General features: G+C 42.0%; 1 protein-coding gene across 2 annotated transcripts in view; it reads left to right on the top strand.

The window, feature by feature from the left end:
• Positions 1-422: 422 nt before the first annotated feature.
• The window catches only part of NT5DC2 (5'-nucleotidase domain containing 2), a 31936-nt gene continuing 10483 nt past the window's right edge, over positions 423-21875 (top strand). Inside the window, exons 1-8 of one of the 2 annotated variants that reach the window (XM_053377581.1) lie at positions 425-1004; positions 7342-7526; positions 9094-9168; positions 11727-11782; positions 13658-13751; positions 19282-19410; positions 20196-20256; positions 20440-20542. In XM_053377581.1, the coding sequence (XP_053233556.1) occupies positions 674-1004; positions 7342-7526; positions 9094-9168; positions 11727-11782; positions 13658-13751; positions 19282-19410; positions 20196-20256; positions 20440-20542 (1034 nt within the window). In that variant the 5' untranslated portion in view covers positions 425-673. Of the gene's footprint in view, positions 1005-7341; positions 7527-9093; positions 9169-11726; positions 11783-13657; positions 13752-19281; positions 19411-20195; positions 20257-20439; positions 20543-21875 lie in introns of both variants that reach the window. The other variant, XM_053377582.1, reaches the window with a different exon arrangement.

Genomic DNA, 21875 nt, shown 5'->3' with positions numbered 1-21875 from the left:
AAAGCAATGGAACTTATTTCTGAATAAATAGGCTTAGCGTGGAGGAGTAATTCCCTTCTCTCTCCCCCCCCCCCATCCATTTATTTCACTAAGAGCTCCTCTAACGAATAGACGTCCCCTCTTTCTCCAGACAGGCAGAAACAACTAAGCGAGGAAAAGCAGACGACGAATAGAAACCGTAGCCCAAACCTCCCTCTTCCCCACGGCAAGAAGCGCAGCGCAACACAATCGTCAAGCGCGCAGTCTTTTGGAAAAGATCGTCGCACTGAATGATTTAAATGCCTTCCAGCGGGGCGGGCGAAAGGGCTCACGGGTGTGGTAGTCCTTGGCTCCTCGAATACTCGGAGAGAGGCCGCGAGGAAAAGATTCGCTCAGCCTACAAATCCCAAGTCGCCGCGCAGCGCCTGGGTTCGGAGACCCCGCCGCCTGCTCCTCCTCGCAAGGGGTCTCTCCTGATGGCGCGCCAGGGATTGGCCAGCTTGGCTGCGCTTCCATTGGCTGGCTGGCTGTTGCGCGGCGGCGGCGGCGGCTGTAGAAGTCGCGACGCGCGGCCAGTGGCCGGAGCAGAGAGCAGGGGACTGCGAGGGGCTGAGCTGGCCTTTTCGTGCTTCTCTGAGGTTATGCCCTTTTAACCCCTCACGGAAGAGGCGTCCTGCCGCCCCGGAGAGGCTCCATGGCTGCCGCGGGACTCAAGGCTGCAGGCGGCAGCGTGTGGAAGAGCGGCGGAGTCGGTCTCCAGCTGGTGGCCGCTGCTGCTTCCACTCACAGCTGCGCCTCCAAAGGCAGCGGAGACGGGCGCGCTGGCTGCAGCCAGCCGAGGGCCCACCAGCACCAGTCGGCGGGACACTCGCCGCCGCCGCCGCCGCCCTCCTTGAACGGCAAAGTCAAGAGAGCCGGGGACTCCAGCCATGCAGCCACTGCCCCTTTGGGCAGCCCCGTCGAAGGGGTCGACACCAAGTCCTATCTCTGGGCCAGGTACCACGAGATGAAAAAGCTGGTTTACGGTAACCAAAATATTATTATTATTATTATTATTATTATTATTAGCCTTCCCACGCGGGGTGGGAGATTTGACTGTGTGCCTGATGCATTTGTGGAAGTGGAACCTGATGGTGATGAATTGCAATGCTTCCTCCCCCAGCTGCCCCACTGCAAATCGTTAGCCCCGTTGGGGGCCCTCAGATTAAGCTGTTCGCAGCCTGGTTTTATATGAAAAGGAGTGCAGTACCGTAGCTGTGTTCTAATTTCGCCAGGGAGCTGTGTGGCCAGAATCCCATCTGATTGCTTTTGTTGGTTTGTCCAACATGTTTCATCAGATACTCATTTGTCACTGTAGAGAGCAAGCAGGACTTTCTAGACCCGCAGCCTTCCAAAGTTAGAATGGCTTCAAATACTCTTTTGAGAATAGATGTCTGCTCAGATGAGAAGGGCATAAGCCAAGTTGGATCATATGGGACACATGTTAGTATACAGCTGAGTGATTCCTTCAATCACTTAGATATCAGCATCTAGTCTACTGTATTCTTGTAATAGATAGATAGATTAGATTATTATTAAGTTCTCATCTGCCCACTTTAGGGCCTTTCATATCCTATACAGTGGCGTAGCGTGGGTTGTCAGCACCCGGGGCAAGTAATTTGCGCCCCCTAACCCGTGGATTTGCGCCCCCTAACCCTACAAATCTATGCCTCTGAATGATGGTCCCCCCCCCCCTCTCTCTCTCTCTCTCTCTCTCATATTCCAATTGATTCCCATTTCCGCCGATCAATCCCCGAAGCTCTCACCCAGCGAAATTCGTGCGTAATTACGCTTCGCCATCCCTAATCCTGCCGCTTCCACTGGGAATTCATGACGGTGTGTTTCTCCTCTCCAAACTTTCCCCGGCCCTTTGCCGGCCGGCGCAGCCCTTTTGGCTACGAGCTCCCCTCCTTCTCTGCCCGCTTCCGACCCCACCTCCCCGTCCAGCCTCCCTACCTCCTGAAAAAAGGCGCCGGCGCCGAGCAGGACACCCCCCGCGGCCATCGGAGAGAGGCGGGGCCGAGGGAGGCGAGCCAATGGGCGAGGCGGGGCGGGGTAGGTGGCCATGGGGGCGGCGCTGCCGCAGTCCTCAGGTGGGCAAGGTAGGAGCAGGCGGAGGCTGGCCGGCCGCTCTGACAATAGGGGCGGGCCGAGGGCACGACGCGGCTGGGCCCTCTGGACTCGCGCCCCCCTCAGATGTTGCGCCCGGTGCGGCCGGCACCCCTGGCACCCCCCACGCTACGCCACTGATCCTATATGATGTATTGTTAACATCTACATCTGAAACCATTTTGTATTTCTGGTACGTGCTCAGTGTCCCCTTGGCAAAGTCATAATCAGTAGTTTACCATTGCCAAGTATGTTAAATGCTAGTGGAAGAAACTAGCTGGGACAACAATTTCAAGATAACAGATGTAAAAAAATACCGGATTCATTTACTCTAAAACCCAGTGATATGAGGTGGAAAATTTTACAGTGCTATATTTTTCCATAGAAAATCTGCAGTCTAAAAATGCACATTCATAAAAATAAATAACAACGTGATGAGCTGATACAATATCAGTCATGTTGGGCAGTTTCAAATTTGTAATTAATAGACTATCACCATCTATTAAATAATGGGCATGCAGCTCTTCAGATTGCTAAAAGCGGTGCGGTATGTTAAGATTTTTTCAATACCTTCATTTCCCCCCATAAAATTTAAACAACGGAAGTCTATGTTGTTGAGTTGTCATGAATTAAAATATTTACAAAAGTTCTAATCTTAAAAATCCAAGTAAGCTGTTGAGTTTATTTGTATGTTTGATACTTGTTGCACCCTGCAGCATAATTGTATCTCTGTCACCTGGCAATAACCTAGTACCGTTCTCAGGAACCTACCCCACAGGTTGGAAGAGAACGAATACAGTACAGTGCCTTCAACTACCACCCCATGTTCATCAGCTGAAAGTTGAGGGATCAGGCAAAATTAACAGAGCTGCAATTCCCCCTCTCCCTCTTCCAATAAAGGTCACCTATCAGGAGGGCCGGCCCACCCATAAAGCAAGGTGAGCCAACTACCTCAGGTGGCAGGATCCACAGGAGCAGCAAATCCCAATGTATATATTTATTTCCTCCCTTGTTCCTGGTGGAAATCTTCACCCCTTTTTCCCTGGTGGGGAGAGGGCACCTTTTTGTGAGTCACCAAAGGTGTCAAAATCAGGTAGTGGGTTGGCCCTGCCTGTCAGGGTGACCAAAGCCAATTCTGTCCTGAAACCAGACCAGAACCTGGAATGAAAAGGTTCAAGATAATAGTTTCATTCAGTTTGGTGGTGAGCTGGATAAGCGCAAAACAAGCTGAAACTCGGGTCAGATGTTCTGATCCCTTTTGGAGAGACTTGGTAAATGGGGTTACATACCTCCTTAAGACAGAGTTGGACAGCTCTCTGGGTGATCTGAAGTAGGTTATCAAGGATTTCTCACTCATAGTTGTTTAACTAAGAATGACCCTAAATTATGCTCCTCAAATGAATAGTTTGGGGATGTGGGTAGACCATCCCCAAACTGTAGAAGAACTGAGTTCCATTCAATTCTGGTATCCAAAACAAACTGCTGAACTGAGAATTCTTTACACCTGGCTCCAGTTAGTAGAGCTAGTAAGAACAAGCTAGTTCCCTAAGCCTGAAGTCTGACTGAAGGTGCTGGTATGGTGGATTGGGAGCAGTGGAGACTTTTTTTTTTAAACCAGCTTTGGCTGATTTCCAAACTTTGGGACCTCATGGGGAATAGTTCCCTGACCATTGTTGTGCATGCTTGTAACTTCTAGATTGGGTTTCTGCTTCAGGCTGCTCCTGAAGTGCTTTTGCAAACTTCAGCTGAGGGAATTCAGAATGTGACAGCCAGATTATCAGTTTCAGGGAGCAGATAGCATCTATTTTGAAACAGCTCCCCTGGTTCCTGGGTGGTTTCTGAGTGCTGTTCAAAGCATTTACCTTTCTTGCTCTAAGCAGACTAGGCAGCATTTTAAGGTAGTGGGCCAGAGGCCACCAGTGGCCCTCAGCACTTCAGCTTCCCCTGCCCCCCAACAGCATTTTAGTTGAATAGACGCTAACAGCAGTTCTCCACATGCATAGTTCAGAGGCACCTGTGGGAGTTGGTTAGAGAGCGAGGTAGGTGGGAAGGAGCCTTTAAGGTTCAAACTGGAGAGAGGAAAAGAGAAAGGGAGGAAATGGACATGGAACCAAGCATGAGCTATGGGAAGGAGGGTAGTGAAAGGCATAAACGTGACTAAGGGGAGAAGAAAATGAAAAGCTCCCAGTGCTCCTGCTGAGCCTTCCGTGGCTTATGATAAGTCTGATTTGCTGGAACCTTTGTTTTCCCCACAATGGACTTGGCTTCTTATATTAAAAACATAAGACAATATGCTAAAACATCAGTTAACAAAACAAGCTTGGTCTTAATCCTTTTTAACCTGGGTGCTGTGTGACTTAAGGATCAACTGCAAATCTGTAGTGATGAGTTTGGGAAGTTAGTTGTTTTGTGGTGTTTCCATTTGCATATTAATGGTAGCAACATCTTCGGAAGCTAACCATTAAGTCACTTGGGGGGTGTTTTCTCATTAGATAGCAGTAGTCCTGAGGAATCAAGCAGGGCCACTTAGAATAAATTGCTGGAGAGCAAATATTTTTTTAGGGCACTAGGAATGTGAAGCTGATGTGTTATGTTAAATCTTGTGTGATGAAGTGTTTGCTTCCTTCAGTCCTCAGTGTTGCTTAAGCTTAGCTGCTTTCACAGCATTTTGTTTTCCCTACTTTGGGAAGCTAAATGCTGCATGGTGTTTTGAGGAAGTAGCTTATTTGTATCAGGCAACCTATATTTATTTGGACATTGGCATACTTTTAGCTTCATTAGTAATTGAAGTGGTTCTCTTAGTATTCAAAAACTTGCATAATTCTATCCAAATCAATAGAGCATTGTATCAATCCATGAGAGAGGTACCATATTTTTCGCTCGATAACACGCACCTGACCACAACACGCACATAGTTTTTAGAGGAGGAAAACAAGACAAAAAAATTCTGAATGAAACAGTGGATGTATCACTTTTGTGCTTCATGCTGTGGCCACAGACATGTGATGGTGAGTTTGGGGTAGCCCAATGCAAAAATCCTGAGAATCCATGTGGATCTGTGCTTTGTAACCACGTTTTTGCACCATTGCAGCCCCAGGCAACAGTGGGTGCATGATTTTTTTTGGTGCAGGCTGTAGCCATGGATATGCTATGTGATCTGATGTTGAATTTGGGGTGACCCTATGCAAAGATCCTGAGGATCCATGTGGATCCGTGCTTTGTAACCACGTTTTTGCACCATTGCAGCCCTGTTTTTGCATCAGATCATTGCTATGTGATCTGATGGTGAATTTGGGGTGACCCTATGCAAAGATCCTGAGGATCCATGTGGATCCATGATTTGTAACCACGTTTTAAGTGGGGAGGGAAGGAAAAACATAGAAGGGACAAGGAGCACCGAGAGGGGTGTGCGGAGAAGCAGCTGGCTAAGAATGCAGGAGAGGGGTTTTACCGGAGGGAGGAAAGGAAGGCAAAAGTTCCCCCCACCCACCCAAGCCAGCCAGCTCTCTCTCTCCCTCCCTCTCTCTCCCTCCCACCTGCATGTTGCCTGCGAGTCCCTTGGAATTAGAAGGAAGGAAGCTCTGCTTTCCCCTCTGCTTGCCTGGAGGGGAGGGGTTTTCTCTGCTCTTTGTTCCGTTTGAGCAAACACAGTAACGAAACAGAAAAGGGTGAGCAGTAAGACCCTGAGGCAGAATGCAGGAAAGCAGCAGCTTCCTCTTTTCAAGGCTTCCCTTCTCCGGACGATTTGATATTTGCCTGATTTTTGCCTTCACTCGCACCAGTCGGCTCCAGGGACCACACATTCGCTCAGTAACACGCACAGACATTTCCCCTTACTTTTTAGGAGAAAAAATCTGCGTGTTATAGAGGGGAAAATACGGTATATAGAATAGGAAAGCAGGGCCATAGCTAGAGGGGGGTGAGGTGGGCCCCTGCAGGGGCACAGGCGATCCCCCCCCCCGCAAAATTGGCTAAAAATATGTTAATAAATATAAATATAAATTATTGCCTCATAAGAAATGGTTTTTAATAGAGGGTGAATTGAATGGGTGGAGGGGGGGAATGGAGGAGAGGTGGAAAGAAGAGCTAATTTGTCCATGGCTAGGGGGCGCAATCTGAACGGTTCTGCCAGGGGCGCAAGATCACCTAGCTACGGCTCTGTAGGAAAGCACATATTAAATGGCTTTGGGCTGGTGATGGTCAAAATTTTCAGAATAATACGTGATTGAGAGAAGAGAATTTTTACTGTTTCTAATAATTTGTTATTCCAAACAATATTTAATTTTTCACACTGAAATTAGTGATCCTAATTGGATGATTTTATAAGTACTACACACAACTTTAGGGCTCTTGGAAATCCAGATTTCCCCTTCAAATTCAGAGAGATATTCCACATTTCACCATGGAAACATTAAACATAAAAAATGTGAATGTGATTTCTTCCACAAGCTTAAAACAATTTGGAAATTCATCAAGCAGTCTACTACAGTTTTGTTTTGTTTTTTTAAAAAAAGTTTTATGAAGCCTACTACAGTTGTTATGTGAATTCTATTCATTCTATCTTAGAGCATTGTAATATGTATTCAATTATGAGGTGAAATAAGCAATTTCTCAAGATAATTCAGCAAGCAACCGTACTGTTCTTCAACAAAAACCAGTAAAGCCATTTCATACCATAAACAATGACATGAATTTCTAGACTTGTGCTGCTTAGAGAATCTTCATATGCACATAGTCTTTAAGAGTTCAAAATCAATGTTAATTCCTGTCATCAACCATTTGTTTCTATCAAAAGGCATCTCCACCAAATGTGTTAAACATCTTTCGACTATGCATTACATTTCCAACTCCTAAGTGTTGTGAGTTTCTCTAACTTGGGGCTGGTTCAAACATTTGTCTGTGGAGCCTCCTATTGTCCCTGGGAACAATGCGGCCATGTGTCATATCTGTCCTGAAACAATTATTGTAGAGTACTCTTAATTTTCCAGGTTAAGCTCCACTGTGATGCCAAATAGGTGCTAGCGCTATCTCAAGAAAGAGAAGAACACAATTCTCTAGTTATATAGTCTGCTGAATATAAAAATACAGGAGCATCTCTAAAAACTGTAGTAACAGGAACTTCATAGTTCAGGGCAGCATCCTCACTCTACATGGTATCAGATCAAAAGCTTAAAGGCTATTTTTTCTTACCCCCCCCCCTTTATTTTATTCCAGATCTCCTCCCACCGGGGGTCTGCAGTCTTCTTAACCCGGCGGCTATTTATGCAAATAATGAGATCAGTCTGGGAGATGTGGAGATCTATGGCTTTGATTATGATTACACATTAGCACAATATTCAAATTTGTTACATTCTATGATATTCAACACTGCCAGAGACATCTTAATTGAACAGTTTAAGGTAATGTACCTTAATCTTGCTGTTTATTGCCTAGTTACCAAATGCTGATTTTATCCACTTGATTTGTAGCAGGGCATGACGGGACAGTATGGAAACGATCCTTAGACCAGCGTGTACATAATTCTCTACTGATTGTTTGGGGCTTATAAAATAAATAGCAAGAACAGATCCTTCCACACCTTTTGTATGATAATAGCCTAGTTCACAAATAATAATAAACAAGTGTTTAGAATTATATTCACAAGCCTTGAGTCCCTGCACTCCCCCCATGTCCTCTGACACAGCCACAAGGAGACTGGAAACATTTGCTGTTTTTTTAAACTAACTGGTGTTTGTTTTGACCACACCTGGACAAACTGTAGCTAGTGTTGACTATGATTAAGGATCATTAACCATGGTTTGAAGATTGATTGTTAACCCTAACCACAGTTTATCCAGATTAATTCATAAGAGCAAATGTAGTTAGCTGAACAGGTAAACAAATACTTCCACTCTTCCCCTTCTAGCCATTCCCAAAAATGGATTATGATTTTAATTTATTGCCCACACTTTGGCGCAAATTATGTTACAATAATTAAAAAGTATTACATTAAAAACAGTTTTTAAAGCTTAACAATTACAGAACATGCAGTCAAAAAAAGCAGAGTTGATCCTGATAATATAGATCTCAGGTGTCAAAGGTGTATACATACTAAGCTCCCCCTCCCTACAGTCACAACTAGGTGTTTAAAAGCTTTCACTACCATTTTAAATTAATTGCCACTTGCCATGTCGTCTGTCCAGACACACTGTGGTTAATCTTACTACGGTTAGTTAAAGCCAACTCCAAACCATAGTTTGTGGAGTGCTCTCCCCACGGAGGCTTGCCTGGCATCTGCGTTATGTTAATTAGTCTTTGGCTAATCAAACAATTTGTGGACTTTTAAACTGTAAGGGGTTTTATTTTTGTTACGTATTTTTGTGTTTTCATATAGTAAACCTCTCTGTGATCCTCGGGTGAAGGACGGTATAATAAATAATAATCTCTCTTATTTCAGCTAACTGTAGTTAGGTTAAACCACAGTATAGTGTATGGTTGGCACATTAAACTGTGGGTAATCTAAACCAGAAACTTCCAAAGTCATCCATACAGTCACACTAGAGGGCAGAGGGCACAAGTCCACGCTCACTGAGAATAATTTTTGTAATGCTAATTTAACCATGTATTAGTATTTTATTCAAACAGAGCCATTGTATCCTGTTTTATTTTAATTTTATATTGTGTTATTTGCATCCTACCTTTCTGCAAGGTGCTAAAAATGATGTACATAGTTCCCCAATTTTCATGTTATCATTACAACAATGCTGTGAGTGATGCAGAATGAGTGGCAATAACTGTTTCAAGATCATCCTTTGAGTTTTGTAACTGAGCTTGAATTTGAACCTTAGTCTCCCATGTTGTAGTCCAACATTCTGGGTCTTCTGGGTTTCTACTGGTGTTTGGATAAACAAAAAAACCTGAATACAATGTAGTACATATCCCTGTGAGACAAAACATACTGATGCTTTCTAGTGGAATGTTTTGTAGTACCCAGAAGGACTCAGAAAATATGAATACATTCCTGGATTTGCCATAAGAGGGCTTCACTATGATGTCCACAAGGTAAGATATACAACTTCAGTCTTTGTTCATGTGTTAGTTTGTTGTATTCTTAGAGACAAATAAGCTTGTGAGTTGTATGCCCGCTGGAAATATCTGTGTGCATGGTGAGCTAATGACTGCTGAAAAATCATGGCTACCCTTAGAAGAAGAAGTGTAATTATCAATGACTTTGAGTGTTTGGGCAGGCAGCCCTTTGGGTGACTTGACCAATCACACATTGACTTGGGAGCATTGCCTGAGTGCACTTCATTGTCAAAGAGGTGAAGTTGGGTGTTGGTACAGGCTCTTTCACATCTTTGTCAGCAAAATACCTGGGGAAGATTAAGGGATTTGTTTTGTTTGCTGTGCAACACTGTTAATAGTATGTAAGACACTGTTATGTTGTAGTGACACTAGAAATCATATAATTGTAAAGATGGGAGGGACCCTGAGGATCATCTAGTCCAAACCCCCTGACATTCAGGGATATGCAGCTGTCCCATAAGGGGATCAATCCTGCAACCTTGGTGTGTTAGCACCACACTCTAACCAACTGAGCTATCAAGGCTCCTCAGACTCTGTCTTGTAGCTACAGGTAATTTGCAACTTGTGTGCATTTAACTTGCGCACATTATTGCTTCATGCACTTGGCATATATAAATATGTGTGTGTGTGTTTTAAAGGGGGAGGGTGTCTTTCCACACATACATAACAGAAGAGAAACTTGGGCAATTTTATGAGGTTGGGAGTTTTAGTCTTTAATCCAGTGGAATGTGAAGCATGAGTGTCTGCATAGTTGAAAACAAGATAGACAGGACAGCCCCATTATACAGCATGCAAATTTACAATTGCTCCTACAATTCTACAGTGCTGTTCTAGTTTCCCATGGAAGTTCCTCATATGCACCCTAAAAAAGTGATATATGTGTGTCGTGTTCAACTGTGTTCTTAATGGGACAGCAAGATTTAAAAAAATAAACATATCATAAAAGCCTGGTTAATATAACAGTATGGTGTTCCTATGGGGCCAGGATTATTCAGGTGTAATTTCCTTCCCACATCCTTTTGGCTTCTGCATACAAGGCATTAGTTTCAACTTAACAAGCATTGGACTGGGACCAAACAGCTAGCTTGTCAAATACATAGAACACAATAATATATGAAACCCATATGATATTTGCACAGAACTATCAATCACCCTCAGCTGAGGAGTCTTGGGGCTAGAGAAGATGACTTTTAAAAAAGGATTTGGAAAGTATTTTATGGCTTCCAAACTACCAAGGTGAGAGATTTAACACTGAACATACTTCTTTTTTTAAAACTTGAAGTTCAGTATTGTAAGGAGTTGCAATAGAACACTTTTCTGCTTATATCACATTCTCTCCTCCTCCTACCCCTCCATCCAGCAAGGAAAAATAAGTCATGCATGTCTGGTCCTCAGTGAGAAAAGACAGAATAAAGTGCCCAGAGTTCACCAACAAAGATCCCTGTGCTCCCAGTGTCCTTTGCTGATAATTGCATAGTACAGTATATGTTTGAGTATTGAGGGAGTTGTTGCCAACAGGAGCCCTCTTGGCAAACGTGCAGTTATGTGCCAATCTGCTGAGTACGAAAAGTTTATTTAGCAAGTACACTGTTCAAACAGGGGGAACCTGAAGCACATAAGTGTTTTGAATGTTCTGCATGCCCATTTATTTCTATGTTGTGTTCAGTGGGGAGGAATGGATGGTGCCTTTAGAGTTATGCTTTGAGACATGGTTTCCTCCTCAGTTTCCCCTTCCCTTGCTTACATGTGTGGAGTGCCTTGCCCTTTCACTCATAACTGCAGAAGTGGAATTAAAGTTCCCAGTGGCTGTGTGTAATTCTGAAGCAAAGTTCCTCCTTAAGGGGGATGAGAAGACAAGTGATCCTCACCTACCTGTCTCCTCCCTGCCCTTAAGCTGCTGGGTAGGAGTGTATGCCGAGTTCTCCATAACCAGATTCCCATATGTGTGCTCTTTGCTCTCTAGCCATGAGTCCAGACATTGTGGCTTCATGCTGTGTGTCTTATGTGAGCTGTCTCTTTGTTCCCTAGCTGGGGCTCAGGTTGGTCCTTGAATTAGTTGGAATCCTGTTGGCTGTTGTGACTTTGAAGGTGGAGCACAGCTAGGCTGCCATTCAAGACACTGTTGAAAGTGTGTTTACTTGCGCTGTCTCTTTTGCAAATGTTACATTATACTATCAGGACCAGGGTTGTCACAAAGCAACTGTAGGATTCTTCTGAATAACTTCTACAATACCTCCAAATTCACCCTATTTCCCCTTCCCTCCATGCCCAATGGTAACCAGTAGAAGGCTCTTTTTATATATATCGCTATATGTGCTTAGTGTGGTGGTGGTTGTGTTCTGCAGGGACAGAGGGGTTTAGTAGCACTCCCTATCAGTGCACCTTAACGCATAACTAGCAATCTGTGAGTGGAATTTAAGAATGCGTTACAATAGGAGGATCAGTTTAGGTAGGACTGACTTTTAATGTTAGGTTCTGCAGAATGAGTAAAATATACAGAGGATCTACTCAGTAAAGGTCTGCTTATATTTCAGAGCCTTCTGATGAAGATTGACGCTTTCCACTATGTTCAGTTGGGTACTGCATATCAGTGAGTTGAATATCATCTCTTTTAAAATATATGTGAATATAAGGCAAATTAAAATGCAAACTCTGTACATGTACATTCTCTTTCTGGATCTGTTGCCTTTTGCTTGCTCTTATTAAAGCTTGTTGCTTTGATGCAGCATTTTAATGGCCACATGTAGTAGGAGTAAAAACCTAATTATATTTTATTGGCAGAGATTAAACTCTTGTTTACACAATTGAATTCCAGGTCTGCGACTTAAGTCAGTGCAGGCGGAACACGCAGGCAAGACTTACTGAAGTCGGATGTTCTCTTTATCTCACTGTCCCTCACTAAGAAATTGAAACGTGCACAAGTTGCATCAACAGTTTAAAAAAGGAAGCTGGCATCCCGCCCTGATAAATATGCTTAACTGCCACATTCATTAGTGAAGTTGTGTGGAAAGATCCTTTCTGAGCATAAAAACAAAACCCAGTAGCAGTCAATTAAGAGCTGAGTCAAAAGTTCAGAACATGATGTTCGAAGTGAATGTTTAATCATTTATTTATTTATCAAAAGTAACTGATTGTAGTTATTGCTTTGCAAAATGCACAAAAATGATGCCCTGTTGTGCATGCACATCTGCCAGTTAGATTGAATAGGTTTTAATTTTGTGAATAATGCAGGGAGAGGGGGCAGGCAGCAGGTACCAGCTATGCCATCTTTGAACCAGAGTCTAGTGGAAATTCTCCCCTGGAGAAGCAATTATTGTCATTGTGCCCGGGCTCCACTGACACTTATTCTCCTTTCTCTTGCAACTGTCGTGGTATCCCATTACTTTGCCCAGCTGTCTCAACCACATAACCGTCCAATCCAGCTGAATAACTTCTTAAGATACAATACCAAGAACACTGGCTTAGTCGAGGAGAGCTTAAATTCCTTTTGTATCCTATAGACTCACATGGGTTTGGACTCAATTCTTCGTTTAGTCAACTTTTGTTTTGTTAATAACTTTGGTGTGTGTAGATTCTCTGGTTCCTTCTATTAGCTTCATATACCTTGTCCTTTTCAATGTCACTTTTGATACAATTGTAATAAAAGCATTCCAACTGAAAAACAATGAAGCATGAAGCTGTCCTGCATGATTCAGAAGCTACTTTTTTTGTTTTTTTTATATAAATCTTTATTAAACATTCAACACATATTTACACAACAGTTTGCCATATTACAGTTTATGCACGAACACTACAGAAGAAAAAGAACAATACAACAATAAATAAATAAAAAGGAAATAAAAAATGACAGTAAGAAGGATAAAATAAACTTCTGATTGTTCTCAAAAAACTAAGTCTCATTTGTTATTTTTTACACAGTATCATATTATTATATTTTGTTTCCTTAATTTCCTTCAGAGAAATATTCTTTAGTTTGTTGTCTATACATTATATGAAGCTGCCCTGCATGATTCAGAAGCTACTTCAAAAGATGCTTGATAATATTCAGACACTACTGTTTTATGCAGTGAGTTGAATCATTGAAGGATCTTGGGTCAATGCTGAAGCATCTGAAATTTAACACTCCTCATAAAAGAATACAGTAAACCTTTATTAACATGGTGATAAAACCAAGAGGAGCTATGTTGGTTGATTTGCACTTCCAAAGCACATACCTATTATATAACTTTTTAAAAAATGTTGCACAGAATAACCAATCAGAAATGATTCTCAGTGAAGTGAACACAGCTGGCTACCAATTTATAAATGACCTGTGAAAAGTTTAACCTCTGCTTTCTTTGATTCTGGGGCAGCTGAAAGGCCCATGCTGTGATAGAAATAGACTTTCATTCCAGTCTGTCCTTTTTCTCCTTTCTGGCATTTATCTCACTTGAGGTTGACATTCAGTCTTTTAACTTGCTTATAGAGGGCTGAAACCAGTGCCTGATGAAGAGGTCATTGAAATGTATGGCGGGACCCAGCATATTCCATTATACCAGATGAGTGACTTTTACGGCAAGGTACCGTAAGCTTCGTTATTGACCATTTAATAAAATGAGGCTTTGGCTCTTCTTAATAACTGAGAAATCCAATATGCAGGAATTAAGTGAAAATGCCAGTGATTTCTTCCAAGTGTGAAAAGGCAGCACTTGCCAGTTTAAACATACTGTTTCTTCAGGCGCTTATGAACAATTTGTCAGGGAGACAGTGAGTCTGGTTGACTTTTGTAAAATAATCTTAAATTTGTTGGCTGGCTGGATGACTCTAGATATGACCACCTAGGGAGCACTTTAATTATTATTACTAGCAATGCTGAATAATTATTCATATTTTTGCACAGTACTTATGCATCTGTTCATCTTTCTGGGCAGTGGTCGTCTCTGGGGCTCTGCTGTTCCAATGAATATCCCAGAAGTCTAGGTGTCTGTCAGCATATTTATAAAAAGCCCCAACAGCCATGGTGTTAATATGGAGATTAGATCTCTTGCATCTTTTTACAACCATTTCAACCCTTCAAATCTAAGTTTGTTGTTGTTTTTCAACACTATTGCAATTTAGTAGCACTGCAGAGGACTAGATGAAGTTGTTCAATGGCCAGATAGGATCTGTAAGCTACCAGATAGCCACCCCAATGCACTGTATAGTGTTCCTTTTCAAAGGACTTAACAGCAACTTATTAAAAAAATATTTTTTTCTAGACTTGTATTTTGACGCTCTGCATTTATTCAGAAATAGTGTTACTCTCGGAGACAGTTCAGACACTACGTCACTCTCTGAATCTCTGTGCACAGCTAAATCATGAGCAAATCTCAGGCTTGTGTACTCATTCCTCAAGGTCAATGAGATAGAGCATTCAGATAAACATAGGCTTTTCTGGTGCAAATGTTGCCTTACTCTCCTTCTCGTCATTTTTTATGCATTAAAGTTCACAGATGAAGTAACATATGAACAATTCCCTAGTTCCAATTTTTGAAATACATTGTCCTTCTCCCATTGGACAGGGAGACGTGCAATACACACCTTTAGAACAGGAGTAATACTTGTATGTACCACATTGGGTTGTACTCAGCAAATTCATCCAAGAAGGACTCCTCCTGTCTTCCCATGTCCCCCTCTCCACAGTTGAGCCAGAATGTTGGAAGGACCCCAGAACAAGGTTTTGGGTAAAGGGGTTCAAGGGGTATAGAGGAAGTTCCTTTGCGTAGGCCAAGGGGCTGCAACCTTTAAGACAAAAAGAGCCACTTGGACCCGTTTCCGAAGAAAAAACAACAACTGGGAGCCGCAAAACCATTGCGACATTTAAAACAAATATATCTCCGGAGCCGCGATCTGACAGCGGGCGGGAAGGTGACATCGGGACGGTGCGTGACTAACGCACGCACCGCCCCCATGCGACGTCACAGCCAGTACAGCGCCCACCACAGTGAGGAGTGTCGGGGCGCACAATGCGCCTCCTCCCCTCGCTAGTATCCGCCCCGGAGCCGTGGCAAAGATGTAAAAGAGCCACATGCGGCTCCAGAGCTGCGGGTTGCAGATCCCTGGCATAGGCATAGGCAGAAGTTTTTCCATTAATGGGGTGACTTGGTTGGATACAATATGTTACATACCAGTAGTTTTGTGACAGTAAAACGCTCCTCAACTGGATTCCTTCTCATTTGTAGAAGATTGTGAAATGCCATAAACCTGTCTTTAAGCACCAGACTTCTGCTAACGTGATCACTTCCCTGGTGCAAGGCAGTGTGCTGAGGATGCATTAAATGGGAGAGAACATGCCCTCCTTGTTCTTCCAGTCTAACCAGACTCCCCCCTCTCAAACACTAGGATTCTGAAAGGATGAGGGAGATCTGACAACTGAGAGAGATGACTGGCAAGAAAGCCCTGATACATTTCAGAGTGGGTCGGTCTATATATTAGAGGATCAAAAATCCCTTTTCCTGACCTGAGCTGGACTAGTACCCTGTTCCTCACTTCATGAGAGTATGTAATCTCTCGTGAATTTTGGGAGGGGGGATGTGTGCCTAAAGGGCATTACATTCATAGCCTACCTGTCGGTAGAGATGTGTAAGCTGTTGTTTGCTGTCAATTGATCTGCAGAACAGCCGCCTTTTCTAGAGAAGTTTTTCTGTTTCTGTGAGGTTCCTTCAACAGTGCAGTCTTGTCTTCATGTTTCCTTGCCCTCATTGGGTACAGGTCTATGGGAAAGGCCAGTAAATGGTGTGTGTATTCATCCATTAACAATTTCCTAAAGGTTGGTACAAATTATTCCTGCATACTAGGAATAATTCAGTTTTATTTCTATCTTCGTGGGAGCAGGGCCTAATATGTGTTTTACATGATCATACTGTACAATCAAAAGATGTACGGTATTCACCATCCTGTAAATTGTAATGTCATAAAAAAATAGCTGTGGAGATATGCTTTAATGGGAGCGATGTTCAGTGAAATCTTAAAAGATAGAGAGCATAGTTGCAGTAGACAGATTTTTGGTGCTTTATATAACAAAAAAAACCCAAAACCCATTACACACCATGGTTAAACGTGACTTATTTGTCCTTCATGACAGCTCTGTGAGTTAGGAAAGTTTTGAAAGAGAATTGTTTGCTCAATGGTAGATTAACCATATCTAAAGCAAACACTGTTGTCTCATACACCATGGATATAGGATGTGATGACAAAAAAGGGAAATTCTGACCCATGAGGTTTTTTATAATTGCTTGAAGAAAGAACTAAATTACATTGATTTTTAAAAAGACCTTTTAACTATACAGTACATTTTTTCTTCGCATTTGGATTGAGTAAGAAACATCTATTCCTATGCAATCTAAAACCTTGTAGGTGGTGGTCTGCTGGAGGGGAGAATCCCTTCTGTTTTAACAAAGATCATTCTAGCTTCCTTGGCTTCTCCCAACACATTTTTCTTTCCCTGACCTCTTCCTCCATTAAGATAATATGCAGTTACCTTATAGCAGATATTCCATGTTCTGCTATACTTTAAAGTAACTTCTAAGTCTGCAGTTCTGGCTCCCACTAGTGCAACTATTCATTGGCCTTTCTTATTTAAAAGAATTATCTCTCCTCCTGGGATCCTTTGAACACATTTAAGGCTGCTTATTACATTGTTTTTAAAACAAATGTCAGGGTTTCATCAAGAAATAAAAAGTATCTGATTAAAATATGGGAAGCATTGGAGATGATACATGCATTTAAAAAAACACAAGATATTGGTAGAATAATGTTAGCTTAGCAAGTCAGAAGCCTAAAAAGAAGGAAGGTAGGTCTTGAATGGTCTGATAACATGGTATTGATTAGTTTATTGCTCTAGTGTGTGCATTGACAGTGTACATAAGTCCCTTCCAACTGACAGACCAGAAATAATTTGTTGATGTCATTATAGTTGGAAGGTGAGTTCTGTTGAATTAGGTCTTGACTAGTTAAGGTCATTATGGTGTAGCTGTTTTGCTCAATCAGCAACGATACCAGCCCCCTGGCCATATGGCAGCTAGTATCTGATTTCTGTTTAATAAAAGTGTTTCTTAGCATAATCTGTATTATAAAGCAGATTATTCCTTTAGTCAGATGAAAGGAAAGGTCATATTTCAATAATTTTCAGTTGTTAACAGACTGCCACATACGGCTTTAATTTGTAGTTACGTCTTGGCTTTTTGTTGTTTTTGTTTCGTACTGTTCAGCTGCTAAAAGAGAGCAGATTTTTGTCTGTGTCATTGTTGCCATTTCTAGAAACTCCCATTACTTTAAAGACCTGAGAAATTGGGAAGTACTTCTTGAAAAATCACCAAGAACAGTAGTATCCTATTTACTATACCCTTTTAGTGACCAGAAAATTTAGTGACCAGAATAGGCACTGGAGGTTCATGATGGCACAGAGTTTGAGATCACTGATATTTTCTCATATCCTGCATGTCAGTGCAGTTCAATCTAGGGTACTTATATTTATTTTATTTTTATTTCATTTAGCTTGTTTTAATACAGCTAAATCCAAATGCTTCAAATGGACTTGGGCTGTATTGCCTCAAAAGATTGGGGGAAAGACTTTTTTTTTGTTCTATAATCTGTCCCCACAATGGTCCCATGCAAATCCAAAGCTAACCAATGATTTATCCCTCTATCCAGAGGGATCTACTATGTTTTTTCCATGTCTGGTGGCATGTGAATATGATGCAATAGGTTTATCCCTTTGCATCATGACAAAGATTTGCTGTACCTAAGTGTGTGCAATCTCTCTATAAACCAAGCCTCTTTTCAGTTGCTGTAGTGAAATGATGAACACGTGAGTACAGTCACCTTTCTGTACAGAAGTGACTATATAAACTGATTATACAGTTAAAAATATATAGCGAGCCAAACCCAATCTAATTTTGAATATAATTTGTAGATCATAGGTTAATGGGTCAGCAAAGTTCCTTTAAAGAGGTATATTAATATCAAGGAATGGATGTGTATACATAATTATTTACAACGTTGCAGTTTTTAATAACTTGAATGATTTTGTTTCCTGTGTGGAATTTTTAATTAATTTACTTTGGTAAATTTGGTAATGTTATTTGTTTTTTGTATTCCTTGGCCATATGAAGTTGCTTCTTGTCAGGGAACTGCCATCGGAGCTAGAGGCGGAGGGAAGGCTCCAGAGGGATGCCGGAGAGGGTCCCAGTAGGGAGAGAGGCAGCCCATCTACAGGGGAAGGAAATCAGCGTAACACCAGTGGAGAAGGGGGGCAGATGGGGGGAATCGGAGAGGAGGCTCCAGGACTCCTCGCCGGAGACCAGCGGAGAGAGTACGGGTACTCCGCTGCCCACACCCTCCCTGCGCAAAAGACTTCCGCGCAGGGAGAGTAGGAGGAGACTTGGTGTCAAAGAGCTTTTATGCTGGAAAAGGTTCAAGAAACGCCCACTGACGGATTCTGCCAGCGACTGAGACAGCCACGAAACTTGAGGCTGTCCAGACAGAAAGGGTTCAACAAGGTAACCTAGCCAGGAGTGGCGGCAACTTACGCACGAGCAACCCCTAGAACCATTACACTTCTGAAGCAGTTTTTTCATGTGTGTGTATGTTATATCCCATCTTTTGAGACCTTTAGGTGAGTGAAAACCCAAGACAGCAGTAAAACAACCTCAACAACATAATAGTAGCTTAAAAATGCAGACATCAGCAGATGGGTGTTTCTTTACGTCAGTCCCAAAGCTGATGGAAAAAGAGGGGGCTTGCTAATCTTTCACAAATCCTGATAGAATTAGATGCATGCCAGTTAAGTATCCATGTTCCCAGTGTTGTTTACCAGAGTCTCTAAAATCATCTCATACTTGCCTAGTTACAGTAAGTCTCTGATTCCTGTACATGCATGCCACATTTGATTCGTTGCTTTGGAGAGGAAAACCACAGCTGCTGATTCAAAAACTTCAGTAACTCTCTATAATTGCAGAGGGTACGCTATGTTCAGCTGAAATGTGAGACACTGTGTCCAACCTCCCACTTCCTATAGAAGTACATTATGTTAAACAGCAGTTTTTATATTGCGTTTCCTCTTTTGGACAGGGTCCATCAATTAAGCAGTTTATGGACATCTTCTCCCTTCCTGAAATGACTCTGCTTTCATCCGTGACTGACTATTTCATGACTCACAATATTGAGTATGACCAAGTTCATCTTTACAAGGATATAAGTGTGAGTACAGCTGTTTTAGGGTACAGGTGAAAACTCTGCCTTTGGCAGTCCCGTGTCTTATATGAGAGTTGTGTTGCACGAGCATAAGGTATCATTGTCAAATAGTAATAAATAAATAAAGGAGACAAAAAAAATCAAGCAATCATTAATTATTATTTTAATTAGCATGATGTATAGTGAATCTCTATATTGCATTTTCCAGAGGGGCAGCCATGTTATTCTGTTGCAGCGAAAGCACCAGTCTTGTGGTACCTTAAAGACTTAACATGTTTATTGGGGCATATGCTTTGGTGGACTGGATTCCACTTCATCTTTAAGGTGTCATGACTCTGCTTTGTACATTGCTTTTGTCATTTGTCATCTTCAGTAATACTCCTAAGCTGCCTTTTTTCAACACCTATAGGAACCTGACCGCACAAGCAGAACTCTGTTGTACATCTTTAGCATCACAGTTGCTTTGGACTGTAAATTTAAATATACCCATTTATCAGTGACTTCAGTGGATTCATGGAAATTACTTAACATTTGGTTTCTCTGTGTTACACACACAGACACACACACAGAAAGAGAGAGAGAGAGAGAGAGAGAGAGAGAGCCAGCCCTCAAAGTCCACTGATACACAGACTCTGTTAGTGCTTTGGGTGCAGATTTCCTACATCATATATCAAGTTCCCAACAGTTTTCTCTATTGATGATTACTTTATAAAGCGGCATATACATTGATGGTGCTGTATAATACAATACAAGGTTTAAGACTTATGCATAACTACTCGTTGCTGTTTTAGGATGCCATTAAAGATGTCCATGTGAAAGGAATGATGTACAAATGGATTGAAAAGGACATGGGTCAGTTAAGTTCTAAACTTTGATTAAGCTTTTTTTTAATACTAATGAACACTGTCTGGCATCTAATGGCTTTAGATTAATGGTTTTGAACCACCAAACTGAAATTTGCCTAAATGCTTTTTTCTTTTTTGTCATAGTGTTGTGTACTTCTACATTATGCTTAGCTTAATCTGTTTCTTGCAGAAAAATATATTCTTCATGGAGATGAAACTTATGCTGTCCTAAATCGACTGGTTAACCATAACAAAAAACTATTTCTTATCACAAACAGTCCTTTTAGCTTTGTGTGAGTATCATCTCTTATGCATCTTGATGATATGGTTGCTTATGTGCAAATGTTAAATGACAGTAGTAATTGTTCAGTGTAGACCATCTGGATAGCAGCTTTCTTATGTAAACATTTTTAATTGTGGGAAGATAAGATTTTATTATTGTTATAATAACATGAGGATCTATTTGTGTATTTGATTTGTTACCCTGCTTTCACCATCAGGTGATGGTGGCATTTAGTTAACAACGTAATCATACCATTACAAACAAGTACAGCAAGTTTTAGCAAAGAATTGTACACGACTATGAAACTGGAGAAACTGCATTGCTAGTTCTGTGGTTGCAAAGTTAAATTTGAAAAGTGATTGTAATCATTCCTAGGGGCACAGTTCTGTCCTGATGCATGCGCAGGTCTGTTTCGTTGTCCCACCTTGGTATGCATAGGTGCATGTGGACTGAACTCTATGGTCTGTGTGCCTCTGATATTTCCAACTCACCCTCCCTTTTTGCCTGCTGTGAGTGACTCATGCTATGGATCTGAATTACTGGAACAGCCCAAATGAAAGGATTGGCTAGGGATAGAGAAGGTAAATACAGGCACCCTGTTTTCTGTAATGTCCTGGTGGTGTGTGGTGCTTCCACACGTGCCAAAGTGAGAAGCAACTGGGCTCTGATAGGATCTCTGGATGCACCCCATCTTCATGTAGGGAAGGATTGTGCAATAAAATAGAACATTGTATGCATTATAGGTAACCTAATGAATAGATGGTAATGGGCCAAAGCCTTCAGATTCTATAGTAAACTCCTTTTTAAGAAAATCAACTCTTCCATAATAGGTGTTTTTTGTAGACTTTGGTAATGGAACATGTTCTCCATCCGTGCCTTTGCAGAACTGAAGGTGCTATTCTGTTGTTGTTGTTGTTGTTGATCTAGGTTGGAAATGACTTGGAGCCATTTATCTCACGAATTAACTACCAAGTGCCTCCCTAAGAAACCTCCGCAGGAGCCCTCAAAATGCTGAAGCCTTCTTCACATGTAATATGGTGGCAAATGCATGTTTGCCGCTGCATGTGTTATGCAGCAAGTGACACCCGTCCTGGCTCCCTAGCCTAGTTCACGAATGGACTAGCCAGTACAAACCTCTTAGCCTAAAGGCATGGTTGAGGTCTTGTCAAGCTGAACTCAGAAGCCATGGGAAACTTCAGGCAGGGAAGCATTGGAGAATAATTTGTAATAATAGAAAACAATTTTATTAATTCACAGGGCCCTTAACAGCTTGGGGACCACCTGAGTCCTTAACTAGCCTGTCTGATCACCCAGGTCTTCAGGGGAGCTGCTGTTAGTTGACC

This window comes from Podarcis raffonei, chromosome 2 (assembly GCF_027172205.1).
Source record: "Podarcis raffonei isolate rPodRaf1 chromosome 2, rPodRaf1.pri, whole genome shotgun sequence".
Taxonomy (NCBI): Eukaryota; Metazoa; Chordata; class Lepidosauria; order Squamata; family Lacertidae; genus Podarcis; species Podarcis raffonei.
Note: the sequence above shows the minus strand (reverse complement) of the source record. Positions and strands in the feature narration are given on the sequence as shown.